The sequence below is a fragment of the Petaurus breviceps genome, unplaced genomic scaffold, assembly GCF_028583685.1.
Source record: "Petaurus breviceps papuanus isolate PSGF00001 unplaced genomic scaffold, PetGlider_PUasm1.0 90865, whole genome shotgun sequence".
In the NCBI taxonomy this organism is placed as follows: domain Eukaryota; kingdom Metazoa; phylum Chordata; class Mammalia; order Diprotodontia; family Petauridae; genus Petaurus; species Petaurus breviceps.
This window is the reverse complement of record NW_027187367.1, coordinates 6,510,007-6,531,580: the sequence shown is the minus strand read 5'-3', so window position 1 is coordinate 6,531,580 and position 21,574 is coordinate 6,510,007. Positions and strand designations below refer to the sequence as shown.

At 47.6% G+C, this 21,574-nt stretch overlaps 1 protein-coding gene across 1 annotated transcript; it reads left to right on the top strand.

Annotated features, from left to right (window-relative positions):
• Positions 1 to 5: 5 nt before the first annotated feature.
• Positions 6 to 18,147, top strand: COL11A2 (collagen type XI alpha 2 chain). The gene is made up of 42 exons (XM_069073654.1): positions 6 to 29; positions 447 to 491; positions 673 to 726; positions 856 to 900; positions 1,167 to 1,220; positions 1,633 to 1,740; positions 4,046 to 4,099; positions 4,634 to 4,687; positions 5,133 to 5,177; positions 5,265 to 5,318; positions 5,491 to 5,535; positions 5,715 to 5,768; positions 5,966 to 6,019; positions 6,232 to 6,285; positions 6,800 to 6,907; positions 7,057 to 7,146; positions 7,392 to 7,445; positions 7,735 to 7,842; positions 8,067 to 8,174; positions 8,356 to 8,409; positions 9,430 to 9,483; positions 9,763 to 9,870; positions 10,194 to 10,247; positions 10,529 to 10,582; positions 10,841 to 10,894; positions 11,096 to 11,149; positions 11,594 to 11,701; positions 11,987 to 12,040; positions 12,325 to 12,378; positions 12,584 to 12,637; positions 13,108 to 13,161; positions 13,453 to 13,560; positions 13,725 to 13,778; positions 13,956 to 14,009; positions 14,339 to 14,446; positions 14,690 to 14,743; positions 15,029 to 15,064; positions 15,392 to 15,445; positions 15,591 to 15,858; positions 16,352 to 16,464; positions 16,752 to 16,958; positions 17,192 to 18,147. The coding sequence occupies exons 1-42, from the start codon at positions 6 to 8 to the stop codon at positions 17,330 to 17,332; spliced, it is 3,165 nt and encodes a 1,054-aa protein (XP_068929755.1). The 3' UTR covers positions 17,333 to 18,147.
• Positions 18,148 to 21,574: the final 3,427 nt, after the last annotated feature.

Below are 21,574 nucleotides of genomic sequence, written 5' to 3'. Positions count from 1 at the left end.
CAGGGATGCCTGGCTCCGATGGACCCCCAGTGAGTGCTTTCCCCAGCCCCTCATAATTTCTGAGTCCCAACCTAGGATGAGCTCATAACCAGGTTACTCCTGGTTGTGCTGGAATGATTCTCTTGACTTTCACCATTCTCAAAGAGTAAATTTATTCTTTTTTTTTTTTTTTGCTTTTTGGAAGGGGGAAGGTAGGGCAATTGGGGTTAAGTGACTTGCCCAAGGACACATTGCTAGTAAACTTATTATTTCTGACCCCAAAGATCTTCCAGTATCATCTTGCCTCCTCTCCCCTCCCTAGATTTCTCCCTCCCATCTTCTTTGGGAGGTTTCTAGATATTCATGAGGATTTGATGGCTGCTAGGTTAGAGTTGGGGATGTGGGGATGGGGAAGTAAGAAAAGTCATGGTATGAGGTCTCATTCTCTTTCCTCCTGCCCCCTCCAGGGCCATCCAGGAAAGGAGGGTCCACCAGGAACCAAAGGGAACCAGGTAAGAGGCCTTGCTTCCTCTTTTGAGTATCCTGTGATTTCAAAGTCACTGTGATATCCCAGAAGTGCTTGCTGCTATCTCTGTCCATCCTGACATGTCAGTCTACTCCTGTTCCCCTGACCTTCTGGTGACTGCATTCCTCAAACCCTCCTGTGACTTCTCTTTTTCCCTCTCCATGCAGGGTCCATCTGGTCCACAGGGTCCCCTAGGATACCCTGGACCTCGAGGTGTCAAGGTAACATGTGGCCAGGGAGGGACATGGACTTGGCAGCGGTGGGAGTAGCCAGGGGAAGGATTCCTGTATCTCGGGGTCCTATTCTCCAAACCTGACTTTGTCTCTTGATCATTCTCCCTCTCTTCCCAGGGTGTGGATGGAATTCGAGGCTTGAAAGGTCATAAAGGAGAGAAGGTGAGAGGACCCCTAGTTAAATCCTACAGCTTTCCCCCAATACCCTCTCCAAGCAGCTTTATGCTGATATCTCCCATCAGCTGAACCTCTATCTCTTACCTCTCACCCTCCAATCCTTCCTTATACAGTCTTCCCAGTCTTTATCCAGAATCACCACCATGAACCTCCAAGCTCCTAATTCCTGACCTCAAAACAATGCTGCTTATGCTTCTCCAGGGTCCTCCTATACCCTTTCTAACCGTTTCTTTGTTTCTGCCTCTTCTCAGGGAGAAGATGGTTTTCCTGGCTTCAAAGGTGACATGGGTGTGAAAGGTGACCGGGTAAGTGGGAGAACTCCTCCCTTAGTTCTTAGTGTTGTCCTTACATCTACTTGGGCCTTCAGTGAATCTCCCAATCCCCAGGTAGCTTCTGAGTCTCCAATTCCAAACCCCCTGGCCCACCTTCATACCCCAATATTGCAATGACCCCAATGTTACACTGATGTTCATATTACCCGAACACCCTAATATGATCCTGACTCCCTCCAGAGGCAGCACCATGGAACTCCCTGACCTTCTGAAGTATCCTCTATCTCCCAAGATATACCCTCACCCTCCCATGACTCTCTCACAGGTGTTTCCCCACCTCAAGTAATCCTTCTGACACCAAATGACCCACATGCTTACCCTAGCTCTTAACCCCCTCCTCTGAGCTTTGGCCTCCTGATCAGCACATTCTCCCTACTCCCCTCAGGGTGAGGTTGGAGTCCCTGGTTCAAGAGGAGAGGATGGTCCTGAGGGACCGAAGGGAAGAACTGGACCTAATGGAGACCCAGGTCCTATAGGGCTTGTGGGGGAAAAGGTAATGGGGGACGAGGGGGACAAAGCAAACTATCAGTGAATCAGCAGGCATACATTAAGTGCCTCTTATGGTGCCAGGGATGGCACCATGTGCTTTGGATACAAAAGCAAAAATCAAATAGTTATTGCTCTCAAGGAACTTACATTCTGTTGGGGAAAACTAGATAGATATATAGAAAGACAGACAGATAGATACATAGATGGACACACATGCAAGTAAATACAAAATACCCATTTTTTCAGGGGAACTAGCAGCTAGGAAGGTTTGTTTCAGGAAAGACCCCATGTAGGAGGTAGCTCTTGAGCTCATCTTTGAAGGAATCTAATGATTCTAAGAAGGCAGGGCATTCTAGGCATAGAAAACAGCCTGGGCAAAGGCATGGAGAAGGGAAAGGAATTCTTGTGTCCAAGGAACAGCAAGAAGTCCAGTTTGACTAGAATATAGAGTGTGTGAGGGGGAACGATGTGTAATCAATCTGAAAAGGTAGACTGAAGCTAGACTGTGAGAGCCTTTAAATGCCAAAGTGGACGTTATAATTTATCCCAGAGACAATAGGGAGTCATTGGAACTTTTTGAGCAGGGAAATAGCATGGTCAGCCTTGTGCTTTGGGAACTTCACTTTGACAGCTGTGTGGAGGATGAATTGGAGAGGGGAGAGGCCGGAGGCAGGGAGGCCAGTTAGGAGGCTATTGTCCTAGTCCCAGGGAGAACAACTAAGGACACAAATAAGGACATTGTGGAGGTAGAATTGACAAGGTTTGGCAACTGATGGAATGTGAGGAGTGAGCAACAGTGAGGAATGGAGATGTCTGAACTTTTGAGCCTGAAAGGATGGTGGTGCCCTCGACAGAAAGAGGGAAGTTTGGGAGAGGGCTGTGTTTGGAGAGAAAGATCAGTTCTATTTTGGACATGCTGAGCTTGAAATGCTTTGGCAGGCATTTCCAGTGGCAGTTGGTAATAGGGGCCTGGATCTCAGGAAAGATGCTAGGACAGGATATATACATCTGCATAACCGATACCTGAAACTGTGACCCAGAGGCTTGGGTTTCTAGGACTAATAGGCAGTTATGGGTGACTGGTCAGCTTTGGCTTACTACAGAAACAACCTATTAAGCAAAACAAAACAAAACAAGGGGTGGCTAGGTGGTGCAGTGAATAGAGCACCGGCCCTGGAGTCAGGAGGACTTGAGTTCAAATCCAGCCTCAGACATTTGCCACACTTACTAGTCATGTGACTTTGGGCAAGTCACTTAACCCCAATTGCCCAGCCTTCTCCCCTTCCAAAAAAAAAAAAAAGCAAAACAAAACAACCTATTGTCTCAGTAAATGAAGTCACTGGGTAGTTACTGAACACAACAGCGTGCCCAGCCCCACACTGGATGTTGTCAGGAATACAGCAGAGCCATAGAAGGCCTCATGGTCTTGTAAGACTGGATTGATGCTGATGAGCTAACTCAAGAAATATGCAAGGTACTATGTTACTAAGTGAGATTGTGGGACTCTACATCCAAAAGGCGTTTAGAGAAGGAAGAAGTCAGTGCAATGGGATGGCCAGGGAAGCTTTGATAGAGGAAGGTGAGGTTTAATATGAACATTGAAAGATGGATGAGATTTAAGGAGGGGTCACTGAGAGGATCAGCATAAGGAAAGGGCCAGAGGTGGAAATGAAGCATGGGGTGTTGGTGGGAGACTGGCCTGACTTGAATGGAGGGGGTATATAAATGAGTCATGGAGGTCATGGCTAGAGCATGGAGGGCTTTGAAGATCAGCCCAGGGAATCTGGCTTTTCTCCTTATAGACAGGGGGAGCCACTGAAGGATTAAGAGCTGTGGAATGATTTGATGAGAGGGTTGTTTTAGGTAGGTCATTATAGTCGTACATTCAAGCTGGGTAGGAAAAGGGAGAGTCTGGAGGCTGGGAGACCAGTTAGGACACTGTAAGAATAATATAGAAAGATGACAGAAGCACCTGAACTAGGGCAGGAGAGAAAAGGGCAAAGATCTAAGAGATGTTACAAAGAGGAATCAACAGGGCTCAGTGACTGACTGGAGTACAAGGACAGGGAAGGAAATAAAGCCTTTTAAAAAAATCCATTCACAGAAATAGAGAAATTGAGTCATCAAGCACATAGGTCTGGAGTAGGAAGAGTGGGTTTGGGAGACCTGTGCCCCTTGGAGGAAGGAAGGGGCGAAGGGCCTGGGTTTGGGTGGGCCTGGGGCACTAATGCCAAAGGTCCATCTCTCTCTGTGAAGCCTTGCTCTTTCTCTTCCTCTCACCCCCATTGCTCTTTCTGTCTTCTCCACAGGGCAAGCTGGGTGTTCCTGGTCTACCTGGATACCCAGGACGTCAAGGACCCAAGGTAAGGCTTAGGCTATGAAAACCCATTTCTATTCAGTTTCCTTCTCCCACATCCCATTTTTCTCTCCTCTTTACTGAGCTCCTATTTCAGACCAATAGAGACTATAGAATGCCAGTAGCATATAGTTCAGCCTATTCAGGGAGGAAACAGGCTCAGAAAGGGGAAGTGAGTCTTCTAAGATTGCACAGCTAGTCAGAAACTTGTTGTTTGTCCTTTGTTCTCAAATTGGATCATGACATCAGGAGGATGATGTCATGACTTGCAAACAAATTGCATATAAGTGAAGAACAGCTATGCAAGGTCACCAGCCTCACTTTCTCCTCTGGAGCCATCTGGGTCCAGATATAGATCAAGATGACTACAGATGGAGCTAGGCATAAGCAGAGCTGGGGCAAATCCCAGGTCTCCTGACTTGTCCCAGAGTTCTTTTCACTTTGTTATACTTGTACTTGTGAGAGACTCCCTAAGGCCTTTCTTATAATCTCATTTGCATCCCATGACTCCTCCATGTCTTCCTCTCTCTTTCCCTGCCAGGGGTCACTTGGATTCCCTGGATTTCCTGGTGCCAATGGAGAGAAGGGAGCCCGGGTAAGAAGGGAGTGGAGGCTGTGGAGGCAGAGTGTGTGATTGGGGGCTGAGATAAGGTGGGCTTTGGTTGTAGGTTGTGGGAAGAGTTTAAAAGGAGAGTTCCAAAGATTCTGGGAGGCAGGATTCTGGGGGTAGAGAAGGTGGGATTGAATGGAGGCTTTCTTGGAGGGGAAACCCTGTAGAGCCAGAGTCCTAAGGTTTTCAGGTCATAGACCCCTTTGGCAGCCTGGTGAAACCTATGGACCCCTTCTCAGAAGAATACTTTTACATGCATAAAATATATAGGATTACAATAGTGAAATAAAGATATAATTTTCCCCCCATCCAAGTTCATGGGCCCCCTGGAGTCTGTCTGCAGACTGTATAGACACCAAGTTAAGAACCCCTGGTTTGGGTAGTCTGAGTAGGTGGTGAGGTATTCACCTCCCTACCTCTTTCTCCACAGGGCCTGTCTGGGAAGTCAGGGCCTCGAGGGGAACGTGGCCCCACGGTAAGTGAGAGGGAAAGTTGTGTGGAGCATGGGAGAGTCCATTCTTGTGTCTGTGTCTCTCACTGTCTTCCCCCAATATCTTGCTAGGGTCCACGAGGACAACGAGGACCTCGAGGAGCCACAGGAAAATCAGGAGCCAAGGTTAGTGACACTTGCTCGGACAAAATATCCTGCATAATCTACTTTTGTTACCTTTTGTTACTTGTTCACTCTTCAGCTTTTCCCCTACCTCCTGCTACTTGACTGCCTTTCCCTCTGCACAGGGAAGGCTTGTTGGTGCCTCTGACATCCTAACTCTGTTTCTCTCCCACAGGGAACATCAGGTGGTGATGGTCCCCACGGTCCCCCTGGGGAGAGGGTAAGTCTGACCCAGTAACTGTCAGTCTTCTCAGCAATTAATGTGTCTGAGTAGTGCACAGAGCTAGGGCTTGGGGGAGCTAATCTTCTGCTGTGGGGAGGGCAGTCTGTTCTCCCTGATTACACCTTTCCTCCTTTATCACACTGATTTACCATCCTATTCCCATCTCTTGTTTCTAGGGTCTTCCTGGACCTCAGGGTCCCAATGGCTTCCCTGGCCCTAAAGGGCCTCCAGTGAGTATAACCTTGATCTCTGAGTTCCAACTCCTTTATCCTTCTATTCTGTAGCTACCTCCCTCCCCACAAGCCTCCCTCAAAGCACTGTATCATGCATCCTCCAGTCTTCTTCCTTTACATGTCTATGGGCACTCCCTTTCTTTCCCCCTCTATCTACCCTCTCTTGTCTTCATATCTTTGTTCTTTTGTTCTAGGGCCCCCCTGGTAAGGATGGGCTTCCAGGACACCCTGGCCAACGAGGTGAAGTGGTGAGTGACTGTCCCTTCTTGAATCCCCCCTGTGACTACTGACCCACACAGCCCCAATTTTAGGCATTTTTGAATGAATGAGCACAACTCATATAGAACTATTTAAATATAGCCCCAGTGGTGACCCCTTTCCCTGCTGAAAACCAATGATAATTTGACATTTTGACAACTGCACATCTCTAATTTCTCTCTGTCTCCCTCTCTCTATCCAGGGTTTCCAAGGAAAGACAGGCCCCCCTGGACCTCCAGGGGTGGTGGGACCTCAGGTATGTCTTACCCTGGGGGATGATAGACCTCAAACCTAGGGATCTGTGTCCTCTCACTTCTCTCCCACCCCCACCTTCTCCATATTTCTCTTCCTGTTTCCTTGCTGGGGAAGGGATGAAATAATTCCCTCTGTAATTACTGGATGAGACAGTGGTGCAGGCAAGAAGGTGGGAGACCTCAGTCTAGTCCAACCTTCAGTTGCTTCTGTTTCTGAAGACTTTGGGGACAGAGGGATGTGGAACATTTCATTATGACTGACTTTATGCCATGTCCCTGGGGCTCTTGGGGAAGATGCAATTTCTAGATATAGCCACAAGATGGCACATTTATTTGCACACATAATCATCCTCCCTCACCCCCCAAAGATAACTTGGTCCAAGAGTGGGGAGTCTCAGAACCTCTGTTGTCCCCCAGAAGATTGTGGGAATCAGAAAGTAAGGGTATTGTCGGATGGACAATTTAGAGGGTTTATAGGAGGGTCCATGGTGTGAGATTGCCTTTCCCGTCCCACAGGGATCTGCAGGAGAGTCAGGACCTATGGGGGAACGAGGCCACCCAGGCCCCCCTGGCCCCCCAGGAGAGCAGGGCCTGACTGGGCCATCTGGCAAAGAGGGAACCAAGGTAAGGATGGGAAGGAATATGAGGGATCCAGGGGAAGGGAGGCTGAGGAAATATAAAGGTGTGAGAGTGCCTTGGGCATCCTCTACCCAGGTTTAAGGAAGAGACTGTATCTATTTCTTATTGTCTCCATCGTTATGCCCCACATTTAGGGAGACCCAGGCCCCCCTGGAGCTCCTGGGAAGGACGGACCAGCTGGTTTGAGGGGCTTCCCTGGTGAAAGGGGCCTCCCAGGCACTGGAGTGAGTATAACCCAAGAATTATCATACACAAATACAAATGTCTCCAACATCCTCAGACCTTCCTTACTCCCCAGCCAGATATCTGATTTCCCTGTTTCTCTGATTTTTTTTCTCCCACCTTCACAAGTGCTGGCCCTCCATAGTTTGCTGTCTGAAAATCTGATACCTCCCTCAGTTTCTCTCACCTGCTATTTCCCTTTTCTCTGATTTTTTGTTTTCTTCATTCTTATCTCTTCCTTCTACAGGGAGGTGGTGGCCTGAAGGGAAATGAAGGTCCACCTGGCCCCCCAGGCCCTGCGGTGAGTCAGGGGTCTTTGAGGGAGAGGGAACTTGAAGTAGGAGACCCTGCGTAGGTCACTGAGTCCTTCCTCCCATTCAATGTGGAGAAAGATCAGAAGTTGGAGAGGAGATTACTCCTCTTAGACTTTTCAGAGTTTAGGAGCAGAGGATATGTTGGATATGGGGGAGTCATGTGGACTTTCCCTGTTTTTTTAGGGAGAATCAATGTAGAATAATTTTCTTTAGGGAATTCCTAGGTCAGTAGTTCCTCTTTGCTAACCTATATATTTCCCTTGTCTCTTCCTCTAGGGCTCTCCTGGAGAGCGGGGTGTGGCAGGTACAGGAGGACCCATTGGTCCCCCAGGAAGACCTGGGCCTCAGGGTCCCCCAGGTGCTGCTGGAGAGAAAGGTGTTCCGGTGAGTGTGTGTAAGGAGATGAGACAGGGATGTTTATGAGGTCTCTGTACTGAAGAGTGTACTGATGAAGATGCTGTTGGATAAGATAGGGGGAATATGAAGGGAATTATGTTTGTGAATTGAGTAATGGAGGTGGAATTTTTTGTGAGGAGGTTTTCTGGGAGAAGGGTCAATGTGTCCCCCTGGTGTCCAAATTTACTCGTAATTCCTTCTTCTTCTCACAGGGTGAGAAAGGTCCCATTGGCCCAACTGGCCGAGATGGTGTCCAAGGGCCTGTGGGGCTACCTGGTCCTGCTGGCCCACCAGGTGTGGCTGGAGAAGATGGAGATAAGGTAATTCACCCTAAACCTCCTTACTCCTCACCCCATTATCATTCCCAGGCTCTTCCTGAAGAGGATAGGTTCAAGATAACTCATCTGTGGCCCTCTAATACTTCTGTGTTAAACACCTCTCATTTCCCATTCATCATTCTGTGTTTCCCATCCCTATATCTGACATATCTCTCCTTTACAGGGTGAGGTTGGCGATGCTGGACAGAAGGGCAGCAAAGGAAACAAGGGTGAACATGTGAGTAACCATGACCTCAGATTTCTTTGCCTCATTTCTTTTAAAAATATACATTTTTATTGATATCTTTTTGTTTTACATTCCCTATATTTCCCACTGTTCCTCTCTTCCATCTTTTATAATAGAGAATTTTTTAAAAGAGGAAGAAAAAAATTCCACAATTCTAACCAACAAATCAAAAAGTCTGATGTTATTTGCAGGATTCTATACCCAAGGTTCCCCACACCCCAACACAAGAAGAAGGAAGGAGGTGTCTTTACCTACTTCTTCTATGAGGGACAAGTTTGATCATTATAATTTCACAGCATTCAGTTTCAGTTGTTCTGTTATTTTTGATTTACATTCTTGTCATTGTATACAGTATTTTCCTAATTCTACTTACTTCACTTTGCATCAGTTCACATAACTCTTCCTATGACTTTCTTTATTTATCATTTCTAATAGCATATTTCATTACATTCATGCACCACAATCTTTTTTAGCCATCCTCTGAATCATTTTATTTCTAGTTCTTTGCTACCACAAAAAAGTGTTGCTACAAATATATTGATTTTATAGGACCTATCTTTTAGTCACTGACAACCTTTGTATATACCTAATTGTAGAATCTCTGAGTCAAAGGGAAGGGACCCTTTAGTCACTTTCCTTGCACAATTCCAAATTGCTTTCCAGAATGGTTGGATCAATTTTTTTTAATTTTTATTTTTAAGCTATTGGGGTTAAATAACTTGCTCAAGGTTACACGGCCAGTTATTTCTGGGTGTGGTGCTGAGTATCTGAGCCCAGATTTGATCCCAAGGTCATCCCGACACTGGAGCTGGTGCTCTTACTCGCTGAGCCACCTGGCCACCCCAATGGTTGGATCAATTTATAGCTCTGCCAACAGTGCCTTAGTATTTCTAGCTCCTCCAACATCAACTACTTCCATCTTTTGATCTTTCCTGGCCACATTTCTATTCTGCCTCTCTCTCTCTCTGTACCTTCTGGTATCTCTGATTAACCTTCTCTTTCCCTTGTTAGGGCCCTCCTGGACCTCCTGGACCACTGGGTCCCCTGGGTCAGCCTGGAGCAGTGGTGAGTGAGCAGATACCCCTGACTTCTCTGATTCTGCCCCAATCCTTCCCCTATCCTTCCCCTAAAAATGTCCTCTATTTCTGGGCTGTCATAGTTATTATTGACATGAACTTTCTCGATCCCTGTCATTTACTCATTCTTCAGTGAAAGTGCTTCCCTACTTTGTTTGGGGGACCCCCTTAATTTTGGAGATCTGAGGATCTGAGATCTCTTTTCTTTCCCCTAGTATGGTTCTTTGTATGTATGTAAGCAACCCTCAAATCCCTTCTCTGTGCATAGGGAGTAGATGGAGAACCTGGTGCTCGGGGACCCCAGGGACATTTTGGAGCAAAAGGGGATGAGGGAACAAGGGGATTTAATGGCCCGCCTGGACCCATTGGCTTGCAGGTGAGTTCTCTGTGTGTGTATTTGTGTTGAAGGTCAGGGTTAGTGATATGGTGGGATAAGGGATGAGGAGAAGATGGGGCCTGCCTTCCTTCCCCAACTCCAACTACAAAACTGAAGGTAGGAATGATACGGGGGAGTAGGGACTTCAGAGAGAAGAAGAGGCAACATAGAATTAGCAGAAGGTGAAAAATTTTGAGGGGAAGAGGTACTTTTTTTTAAGGAGGTGGGGATGCCACTGAAAGTATTGGGACCTTGAGCTTTCTTTAAGGAAAGCTCCTAGTCTTTTTCCTCATGTCGGTCTCTTTGTGTTTTTCTACCCACAGGGTTTACCAGGCCCTTCAGGAGAGAAAGGAGAGACAGGAGATGTGGGACCCATGGTGAGTGTGACCTCTCTATTGACCCCCAACTCTAACCACTGACTTACTATACCCCTCCTCTGTTCTACAATAAGCCCTGCTCTGACCCATCCATGACCCCTTTACTACCTCCCAAGGACCTTTTATTGATCCCTGGAGACCTCCACTTTGGGTCCCTTACCTTTTTACTTAAAGGTCTGACTTTCTCCATTTCGACCTCATCCTGTTGTTGTCTGTCTCCTTGTATGTGTGCCCATCTCTTCTCTTACACCCTCTGTTTATGTGTTTCTGTTTCTCCCCAGGGCCCACCTGGCCCACCAGGACCCCGAGGCCCTGCTGGACCTAATGGAGCAGATGTAAGTGTCTCCCATCTCCCACCTTGATGTCCCTCCCAGGTCATTTGGCTCATCCTTCAATTTCTCTTCAGGATGAGAAATCTCCTTGGAAGAAGAATTATACTCCTTTAGCCCCTTTATCCTGACCTTTAAGGACTCCCTCCAATTTCCCTCTCCTAATTTTCTGCTGTGTCTTTAAGGCCCATTTGCCCTCTTCCATCTCTTTGAACTATTCCCTCTCTGGGTGGTGACTCTTTATCACTGTGTCACTCTTTTTAGGGTCCACAAGGTCCCCCAGGAGGTGTTGGAAACCAGGGTCCTCTTGGAGAAAAGGTAACTATTGGGGAAATGGGTTTGGTGGGTTGGGAAGGGAAAATCAGAGGGAGGAAAAGAGGAGGGGAATGTTTCTGGTTGTTGGGCAAAGTTGGGCAGGGAATAGTGTGAGGAAGGGGAGCAGGGAGGCTGGCAGAGAAGGAATGGGTCTATGGGGAGGTGGGATGGGAGGGCCTATATTTGACCCTGATCTCATTATAGGGGGAACCAGGAGAGTCGGGCTCTCCAGGAGTCCCTGGGGAACCTGGAGTCAAGGTGAGTGGCATCTCTAACTCCCAGCTGATATCCACGTTCCCTAAACCTTGACCTCCCCGAGGCATTGAAAACCCACTAGCTTCCCTTTCCTTCCTCACATCAGTGATTCTTTCTTTTGTATTATTAGTTCTTCCAGGGGAGCTAAGGTTTCTGAATCTGTGTGATGCCCCCAATCCCCCATTTCCTTCTTTCCTCACTGACTATAAGAGGATCAGACAACACAGGTTGTCCTTTATCTGGATCAATCTTCTATGTCCTGAACTCTTCTCCACTCCCATTCCTTCTAGGAGGGGTGGAGGTGGGGGTGGAAGGAATGGGCAAGGGCAGTTCAGGGCATGGTTCATGCCTGTTATTCTCTTAACCTGCTTATGACCTTTCCATTAATCCCAATTATTGTGTCCTGCCCTCCATTTGTGTTTCTTCATCACCTTTGTTCCTCTCCAGGGCCCTAGAGGGGAACGGGGAGAGAAAGGAGAGTCAGGACAACCAGGGGAAGCTGGACCACCTGGACCTAAGGGCCCCACAGGTGATGATGGTCCAAAAGGAAACCCTGTGAGTATGGAGTAAGGGAGGGAATGAGGATGGAAGGATGTGGTTCAATTCCCACAAACCCCAAGTTGTGGGATAGGGTACAGCAAGGTGGGGTGGGGTAAGGATTCTGGGAGGTGGTTCTGTCTTTGGGGGTGGGGGGGTCTGAACATTCGACATGACTGGAGTAGGTCTGTCAGAAACCAGTAGGGGGTGGGATATATGCTGTGTGGACTGACTGTTCTAGAGTGGGTGATGAGTCTGTTCAAGGCCTTATGACTGAGCTCCTTTCTTCTCCTTTTCCCTCAGGGCCCTGTTGGTTTTCCTGGTGACCCTGGCCCTCCTGGAGAAGTGGGTCCCCGAGTAAGTCTCATCCTTAGGAAAGGGTGGTGGGGGTGGGAGTTTTGATAGATTATTTGAGGAGCAGGAATTATTTCTTAGGCTTTCATAGTCATAATGATAGAAATTATTTCATTTTAAAATTTGCATTCCCAACTTCTAGCCCTGTGCTTAGCATATAAGATATACTTACTAAGCACTCGATTGTTAATTGAGGAAGCAATAGAATCAAAAAGACAGAAAAGCATGGGGTACAATTCTAGGAAGGATTGAGGCCTCCCTCTAAGCCCACCCTTCCATCTCTGCAGGGACAGGATGGTGCTAAAGGTGACCGAGGAGAGGATGGAGAAGCTGGACAACCTGTAAGTGACGGCCTTTCTCTCACCTTTGATTCTTGATCATGTCAGCTTTCAACCCTTCAACTCCCAACCTCCAGATTTTTCAATGCCCCCAGCCTCTGGACTCTGGCATAACCTCTCCCTAATCTTTCCATTTTCATCACCCTCAGTTCTCACCTTCCATTATCTCTTCACCATTGATACCTCCATTTCTTTCTCCTTTTCTCAGGGATCCCCGGGTCCCACTGGAGAGAACGGTCCCCCTGGACCTCCTGGCAAGAGGGTAAGTGGCATAGTGGATAGAGTGCTAGACTTGGAGTCAGCAAGACCTATATTCAAGTCCTGTCCCAAACACTTATGAGCCACACAATCCTGGGAAAATCACTTGACCTCTCTTGGTCTCAGTTTCCTCATCTGTGAAATGGAGAATGATAATAGCACTTACCTCCCAGGGAGGTTTTGAAGATCAAATTAGATAATGTATTGAAAGTACTTTGCAAACCTTAAAAGAATTATATAAATACTAGCTAAAAATGAGGGAAGGGATCTGGACCCTTGGATCCCCCTAAGCCATTAAAAGGATGACTGAGGCCCTAGTGGGGTGGGGTTTGAGATAGGGCTGGCAGTGGTGTTCCTATCCCTGGTTCTTTCTTTGTGGTGCTGGTGAAAGCTCTATGTGTGAAGTAGGGGGAAGACAGTTATGTTTCTCTGTTTGTCTAACCCCTTTTCCTCTTTCTCACCCCATCCCTGTAGGGTCCTGCGGGTACAGCTGGCCCTGAGGGTCGACAAGGAGAGAAGGGAGCCAAGGTAAAAGAGAGTAAATCTTGGAATATTCTCATATTCACTTTCACCTTATCATAGGGACTTTCTTGCTACTAAATCCTGTCTATTACCCCTAGGAAACCCCCCTATTGTCGCTCTGCTCTTACATCTTTAAGTGCCTTGGTTCAGAGGGCTAACCCCCTTTTTCTGCCCCAAGGTGTTCCCGTGGAAGCATTAACCTCTTCTTATCCTCTGACCTCACCTGTTCCTACCCTTTGACTATCGTTTGTACTTACACTCCCCCGGCCTTCTCTGATTCTCTTCTATGTATTTCAGGGAGAGCAGGGTGCTATTGGGGCTCCTGGAAAGACAGGACCAGTGGGTCCAGCTGGAGCAGCAGGAAAACCAGGTCCTGATGGTCTGAGGGGAATCCCAGGATCAGTGGTGAGTCACATCGGATTGAAGAGGAGATAAATAGTGTCTGTGGAGATGGGGGATGGGAACCAAGGACCTGGGAGTTCAGTTACCAGTTATTTGATGGGAAGGAGAAGAAGACTCATGGAGAAGGCACCCTTCTCTGACCCCTGTTTTCCCCCTCACCTCTATAGGGACAACAGGGACGACCTGGAGCCACTGGACCAGCTGGGCCTCCAGGTCCTGTGGTGAGTGACCCTGAGGCAAGGGTGCATGTGGGGGGAGAGCAGGACTTGGGGATGGGTGATCCTGTGAGTGGAGGACATTAGCAGCTACAGATCTGGAGAAAGGGAGATGGAATATCTCCAATAGGGCCTGCCTACTGGTTATTACCCCATAATGAATGCTCATCTGTCTCCATACAGGGACCTCCTGGCCTCCCTGGTCTCAGGGGTGACCCTGGAGCCAAAGGAGAAAAGGTAAGAGACAGACACATAGGCAAGCCAATTTTGGGTGGTCTTCTTATCCTCTCTTCTAATTCTGGGCATGTAATGCCACATCCTTCAACAAGATGAAAAATGACCCCTCACCTCAATGTTTTGGGTTCCTTGCCCTCCCCTGTGCTCCCTCAACAATTCTTTTGTGTAAAGGTCACTGACCCTGTCCTCCAAACAGAACTCCTTTTCCACCAAGGGAAAGAAGTGGTCTAACTGCCATGGTTAATGGCTCCCTTCCTGTCCTCTGGTCCCCTCTCACATCTCCTCACCTCACATCCCTGCCTCTTGTCTTATGTTATTCCCTTCCCTAGGGTCACCCTGGTCTCATTGGCCTCATTGGCCCTCCTGGAGAACAAGGGGAAAAGGGTGATAGAGGACTTCCTGGTCCCCAAGGTGCACATGGACAGAAGGGAGAGACAGTGAGTATGAGGGAGGGGCCCAGGACCACCTTTTCCTAATCACTTTGTGGGCACCAACCTTCAATGTGCTTGAGGGCTGGGAGAACTCGAAGGGAAGGAGGAGATTAATATTAAATTAATGTTATTAAAGACTTTGTTATTGGTGGGATATCTCTATTGTGGGGTGAACAAATTTGGAGGAGGCTTAGTATTGTGGGAAGGGGGCAGACAAAAAGGGGTTAACTAGACTTTTCCTCCTTCTAGGGTATACCTGGGGCGTCTGGCCCAATTGGCCCTGGAGGACCCCCTGGCCTTCCTGTGAGTAACCCTTCCTCCCTGCTTCTTCCCACTCATACACCTCAATAACTTTCACAAGTCTCCCTTAGCCTAGTGATATTCAACTTCTTATTGTTCCCAGTATCCTTTTCCAATATTCCCAATATCTTCCTAAATACAACCCACATTATTCTCCTCCACAACCACCCAGAAGTGCCCCTATTTATATATAGTCTGTGTGACCCCATGATTATTCCTTGGCTTACCCATCGCTCACTGTCCTTTCATTTCTCCATGGTAACTATTTCCCTTGTCTTCTTTCTCTAGGGACCTGCTGGCCCCAAAGGTGCTAAAGGAGCTACGGTGAGTAAGCCTTTTGCCTTCCTCCCCTTTCTACTTCCCAGCCAATTCTATCCTCTGGCCCATTCTCCATCCCCCCCCAGATTAGACTAGACATTACTCCCTACCTTAGTATAAACAGCACCTCTTAGAGATGAATCTTGATACTTGATACTTCAGGCTTTGATAGAACACCAATTCCTTGAAGCCTCTAACAATCTGAGAAGCTATAATCCCTTACCCTCACTGCCAACCATTCTTTAACCCTAGACTCCACATACCTCTATGATACTTTGAGTGAATTTTTTGAATCCTCTGACTCTCTGATCCCTTTGTGTCTCCCCACATCAGGGTCAAGCTGGACCCAAGGGAGAAAAAGGAGTCCAAGGTCCGCCCGGACATCCGGTGAGTGGGGGAGGGGGAGGAGTGTTCTCTCTCTATTTCATTTTTTTTCTCTCTGCCTCTGATGCTTTCTCTTTCTCACCATTTCTTTCTTCCAAAGTTTTGGTTCCCATCTTCCTGCTTTCTCATTAAATTTTCTGTCCTTCAGGGTCCTCCTGGAGAGGTGATCCAGCCACTGCCCATCCAGATGCCCAAGAAGTCTCGGCGTTCAGTAGATGCGAGCCAGCTGATGCAGGAGGATGAGGCTACAGAGGCTGGGGGAGCCCCTGGGGCCCCTGGAGGCCTGGAAGAGATATTTGGCTCCCTGGATTCCCTCCGAGATGAGATTGAACAAATGAGACGCCCTGCAGGAACCCAGGAGAGCCCAGCCCGAACCTGTCAGGACTTGAGACTCTGTCACCCTGAGCTTCCTGATGGTCAGAGGGGAACATGAGGAGACAAAGCGGAGGGGAGATCAGAGGAGAGGGGGTTGATATGGAGGACAGGATGATATGGGGAAACAGAGGCCTAGGTGATGGAGAAATCTGGATATTGAATGATTGCATGAATGAAGGAAAAAGCATTGATTAAGAACTTATTATGTACAAAACATTGTGCTAAGCTCTAGGGGAACAGAAGTCCTACTCACATTCTAACTGGGGCGGGGAGGGGCAGAGACAACATATATTGGAGGTTTCAGCTGCAAGCCTCAAGTAGAAAGAATGTGTGGGCATAGGTGTGTACCGTGTGTGTGTGTGTGTGTGTGTGTGTGTGTGTGTGTGTGTGAATAATTTAAAGGTAGATAGGAGTGGGGGGCTGGGAATGTGCAGCAGAAAAGGAAAGGAAAATGGGTGATGGGACAGATGGTGGGGAAGTGGTAGAAGATGGTTCTGATCCTTCTATCTTCTCCCACCTCCTTCCCCCTACTAGGTGAATACTGGGTTGACCCTAACCAAGGTTGTGCCAGGGATGCTTTCCGTGTTTTCTGTAACTTCACAGCAGGAGGAGAAACCTGTGTGTCACCTAGGGATGATGTCACACAGGTGAGCCCCCACCCCCCATCTCTGAGTCCCCATAACTCCCTGAGCCTCCCTGTTTCTCTGCCTGAGTATTTCCTTTCCCTTCAGCTTTTCTCCTGACTCTTACCTCTTTCTCTTTTCTGGCCCCCCATCTTTTTCTTTCTTCGGACCCTCCCTTTCTCATTCTGTTGCCTCATGTCTCCTCAGTTCACTGCTACCTCTATCTCTCTTTCCTTCAACCTTTTGCTTATCCTCCTGGACAAATCCCCAGTCTCTATTCTGATGGTGTCCATTCCTATCTTTCTTTCCAGTTTTCTTATGTGGACTCTGGGGGATCCCCAGTGGGTGTGGTCCAGCTCACATTCTTGCGTCTGCTCAGCGTATCTGCTCACCAAGACATCTCCTACCCATGTACAGGAGGGGTTCGGGAGGGGCCCCTCCGGCTCCGGGGAGCCAATGAGGATGAACTGAGTCCAGAGACTAGTCCCTATGTCAAGGAATTCAGAGATGGCTGCCAGGTATGGGGAGAGGAGACCAGGGGTCTGTTGGGGACAGTGGAAGAATTCTTGGCCTCCAAACATGGAAACCAGAAGAGCCCTTGGTGATGGAGGCCAAGGGGAATAGGGAGGAGCGATCCTCTCCAGGGTAACGCAAGGTGGAAGGAGCCTAGTCCTACAGTTTGGGGGTGGTAGTTGTAAAATGGGGGTCCCATATTTATTTTCACCTCTTATCCTCTTTTATCTTTCCTAAGACACATCAGGGCCGAACAGTGCTTGAAGTTCGAACGCCCCTACTGGAGCAGCTTCCTGTGTTGGACGCCTCCTTCTCGGACTTGGGAGCCCCCGCTAAGCGGAGTGGAGTTATGCTGGGGCCTGTCTGTTTCCAGGGCTAGGATCCCTGCCTGCTTAACCCTCCCAACTCTTCAAAAAGCCAGGACCCCTTATGGCCAGCTCAGAGCCATTGCCTAAAAGGGACCCCCTTCACCATCCCAGGGGCCTCAGGGCAAGGCAGAAAGTGTCCTCTATCCATGGGGGTCCCATGGAGGGGGGAAGTTGGGGGGGGTCAGATCCCCTCACATGATGGGGGTTTGGGGGGGCCTCTGTGCCCCTCCCTGAAGCCCCTTTGCCCATTGGAGATGAGACCTATATTTAAAATCACACCCAAGCAAACAGAAGAGGAGAAGAAGAGAAAGAACACTGTGTATTTTATATTTTAAATTAATTATATTAATTATTTAACAAGCGGAAACTAAAAAGAAAAAAAGAAACTTCAACAGAGAAACCCTCCACAGGAGATGGGGCTGAGTGCCCCACCCCTCCCCCTTCCCCAGTTCTTCAGCACTCTCCTCTGTGACTGCAGGGGGAGGGGAGAGAGACCTCTCCCATAGGGTGATACCTCTCTCTCCTCCACCCCATCTGTAACGCCAAGGTGGATGTTGGAATATATTGTCTCCTTGTGTCCCTCATGCTCTCAATCACTCTCCCACAGTCAAGGCCAGTTTCTTTTCTTCTCCCCTCCAAATTCTTATTTCATTCAACAAACTTTTGATGAGAGCTTACTTACTATCTGATGAGCACAGTATTAGTCCTGGGCTTTTAGGGCCATGTGACATCAAATGACTCCCTGAATGTTCCCCTCTCCCTCTCCCTTCCCCCAAATGTGGGGGAGAGTGCATTATTAGTTTTGAATCCAATGCTGGACTGGATACTGTAAGTTTTATTGGAGTTTTAAAACCAGAGAATTATGATTCCTACCTCAAAAGAAAGCAGCCAGTCACAGCATGGTGTCAGACTGGTGCTAGCCAATCAAGTGTGGCTCTCCCCTCCTCTGCCTCTCCCTCTTCCTCCTCTTCTTCACTGGTTCAGAATATTATTAGCATCCCAAAAGAAAGCAGTGAGGTCAGTCTTAGTTTGGGGGCTTCTGGATAGAGGTCCTTGTTCAAACAACTTGGTTTAGAGAAGAAATGGAAGACAGATCCTGCCTTCTGGGAGCTTACAGTCTAAATCAAGACATGATGGGACACACAAGTGAACCTGAAGGACTATTGCAAAGCCACTTGTTGACAAATGGAAAATTATATCATACACAGTGACATTCTGGGTGTGCCCAATAGTCTGTCGGGTCTAGTGGTCTTTGTCTTTCTGTGTGGGCAGATGGTTTGTGGGAAGGTGCGGCCCTTCCTGACCTCAACCTCAAACATCCCAGGATTCCTCTAGGCTCAGCCAAGCTAACATTTCTCTAGGGTTTTACTGTCAGAAAGCACTTACACAGACACACACACACACACACACACACACACAGTCAGGTAGTATCCACATTATGACCTCAGGTCTTAACAGATGAAGGAACTCCTGTTCAGAGGCATAAAGTAACTTGTTGAAGGTTACAAAGACAGAGTTAAATTTGAACTGGAATCTTCTGGCTCAAAGTCCAGTTCTCTTTCCGTCATGAAGGGTCTTCCCTCATGTATTGCCAACCCTGTTCTCACTACTTTTAAGTTAAGGTCACAGAATTAAAGGCCTTGAGCAGAAAAGGTCCTCCCAAGCTATTTAGTCTAACCCCTTCATTTTAGAACTGAGGCCCAGGGAAGTTGTTTATTTGCTCAAGGCTGCACAGGCAGTATCAGGCGCAGAATTTCAATCCAAGTTGTATTTATATCAAAGTAGAGATCTATCTACCACTCCATGTCACAAGTTCCTGTGTTTGCCTCAAGAGAAGGATAAAATTGCTGGCTCTTGGTTCATTTGTATGCTGTGTTACCATTGCTAAGTCACTCCCCCTCTCTGGGCTTCAGTTTCTTCCTCTGTAGAAAGAGGAAACTGAAATAGACAACTCCAAAGTCCCACCCAACTCAAAATCCTAGGATCTAGTTACTTATGTTAAATGGAAAGCATTGTCTTTTTTGGTACCAGTCCCAGCTTCTCTCCTTTCAACGCCCCCTTCTCTCCTAGTGGCATCTCTGGGGCACCCTCATGTTTGCCCTCCTTTCACCAGTATTAACAGTATTTTGAAAGGAGAGAACTCCTAGGGAAACATCTTAGCATAGTGGAAAGAATGCTGGACTTAGAAGTCAGGCGAGGGCAGCTAGGTGGAACAGTGGATGGAGCTCTGGCCCTGGAGTCAAAAGGACCTGAATTCAAATTCAGCCTCAGACACTGTGTGACCCTGGGCAAGTCACTTAACCTCAATTGCCTAAAAAAAAGGAGTCCCGAGACCAAATTCTGACATTAGGAAAGTCATGGTGTCAAACTCTTTTTACTTCTCAGTTTCCTTATTGACAAAAGTAACACTTTTTCTATCCCTTTCACATTGTTGGAGAAAGTGCTTAGTAAGCCTGAAAGCACAATAGATATGTGAGCTACTATTTCTATGGGTAACCCGGGCTGGTGGTTGGAGAAAACAGTAGCCCTGTTCTTTCTAGAATGTCCCACCCTCACCCCCTCCAAGACATCTAACTCCCACCAGTCTCTTCTCCCCTTCCTCTGGTCGCCCTGTCATCCTCTTCATCTTAACTTTCAGTTCTCCCCCAGAATGAAAAAGGGAAATACGGAAAGAAACCCTGGTCCTGCTTTCTGAAATACAGCACACTAAAGAGCCTGGGGCCCTAAGGAAGGGGGGGGGCAGGAGGGGTAGCACCAGGAAACCCAGCCTTGCAGCCATAGGGAATCTTAGCTCTTCAAGGCAGGAGTATTTTTCAAAGACTGAGTCTGGAATGGTATTGGGCACTGGGAGGGAATATGAGAGAAGAATCAGATTGTCTCAGCTTTCTAGGAGCTTTCAGGGCAGCAGATACCAATTGTAAACAGAGGAACAGTGAGAACCGGTATATAATCAAGAGCTGGACAGGACTCTAAATCCTATTGGCATTTAGTAAAGGACAAACTGAGATTTTTGCCTTAGAAGCAAGCAGCCAATCATAGCACGACCTCAAGCTAGTGCTAACCAATCAGATAGACATTTTTTTCTCCTCCTCCTCTTCCTTCTCTTCCTCCTTTGATCTCTCCTCCCCCTTCTTTAACCCCCTCCTTCCTTTTCCTTAACCCCTTCTCCTCTTCTTCCTCCTCCTCTTCTCCCCCTCTCCTCTTTTTCTCTCCACTGGCTCAGGATATTAATAGCATCCCAGCTGCAGGAAGTGAGAGGGGCAAGTTTATGAGTGGAACACGTCCTTGCTTTTTGGCTGTTCTATTTCTAGCCAATGCACAGCCTCTGGGGAGAGGGCGGAGGTGGGTTGGCTGAGGGGAAATTAGTTTCCAAGAAAGTCCACTGAGAGCCTGGGGCTAGTAAAGGGAAATCGGTGATCTGGAAAGCAGTTTTTATATGTCTGGGTAGAGAAAGAGAACGTTTCAGAGTTGGAGAAGGAAGAAGAGAGCCTTCAAACCAGAAAGAGAAAAATCAGGCCAATAGAGAACCTGAGGGAGTTCCTAAAAAACCTAAAAAATAATAAGAAACAGAAGAAAAATGTGTGATAGGGAATCTCCTTCAAACTGGGGAGGAAAAAAAGGAAGTGAAGAGAGCTGGGCAAAAGAAAATCCCTGAGGCTTGAGGAGTGAGGGGAAGGGAGAGAGCCTGAAACTCAGTGGCGTGAACAGCGGTTTCAGATAGCAGACAGGTAAAGGATGGATGCTGTGGCTATGATACCAGGCTGAGAAGGGCAAGAAAAGATAGACAATAGGGAGTCATTTGAGATTTTCATCAGACATGATCAAATCAATAAATAAGGAAGATTAATTTAGCAGCAGACTGAAAGGGTAGAATAGAGACAGGAATACCTATCAGGAGGCTATTTGCAATGGACTAGGGAGGTAGCAGGAACAGCTAGTTGGTGCAGTGGGTAGAGCCCCAGACTTGGAGTCAGGAAGATTCATCTTTCTGAGTTCAAATCTGGCCTCAGATGCTTACTAACTGTGTGACCCTGGGCAAGTCACTTAACCCTGTTTGTCTCAGTTTCCTTATTTGTGAAAATAAGCTGGAGAAAGAAATGGAAAGCCACTTTAGTATCTTTGCCGAGAAAACCCCAGAAAGGTTTCACAAAGAGTCAGACACAACTGAACGAGGCAGATAGCAATGAGGGTCTGGACTAGGGTGCCAGCAGTGAGAGCAAAAAGAAATGGATGCTAGAGATAACTTGATTATG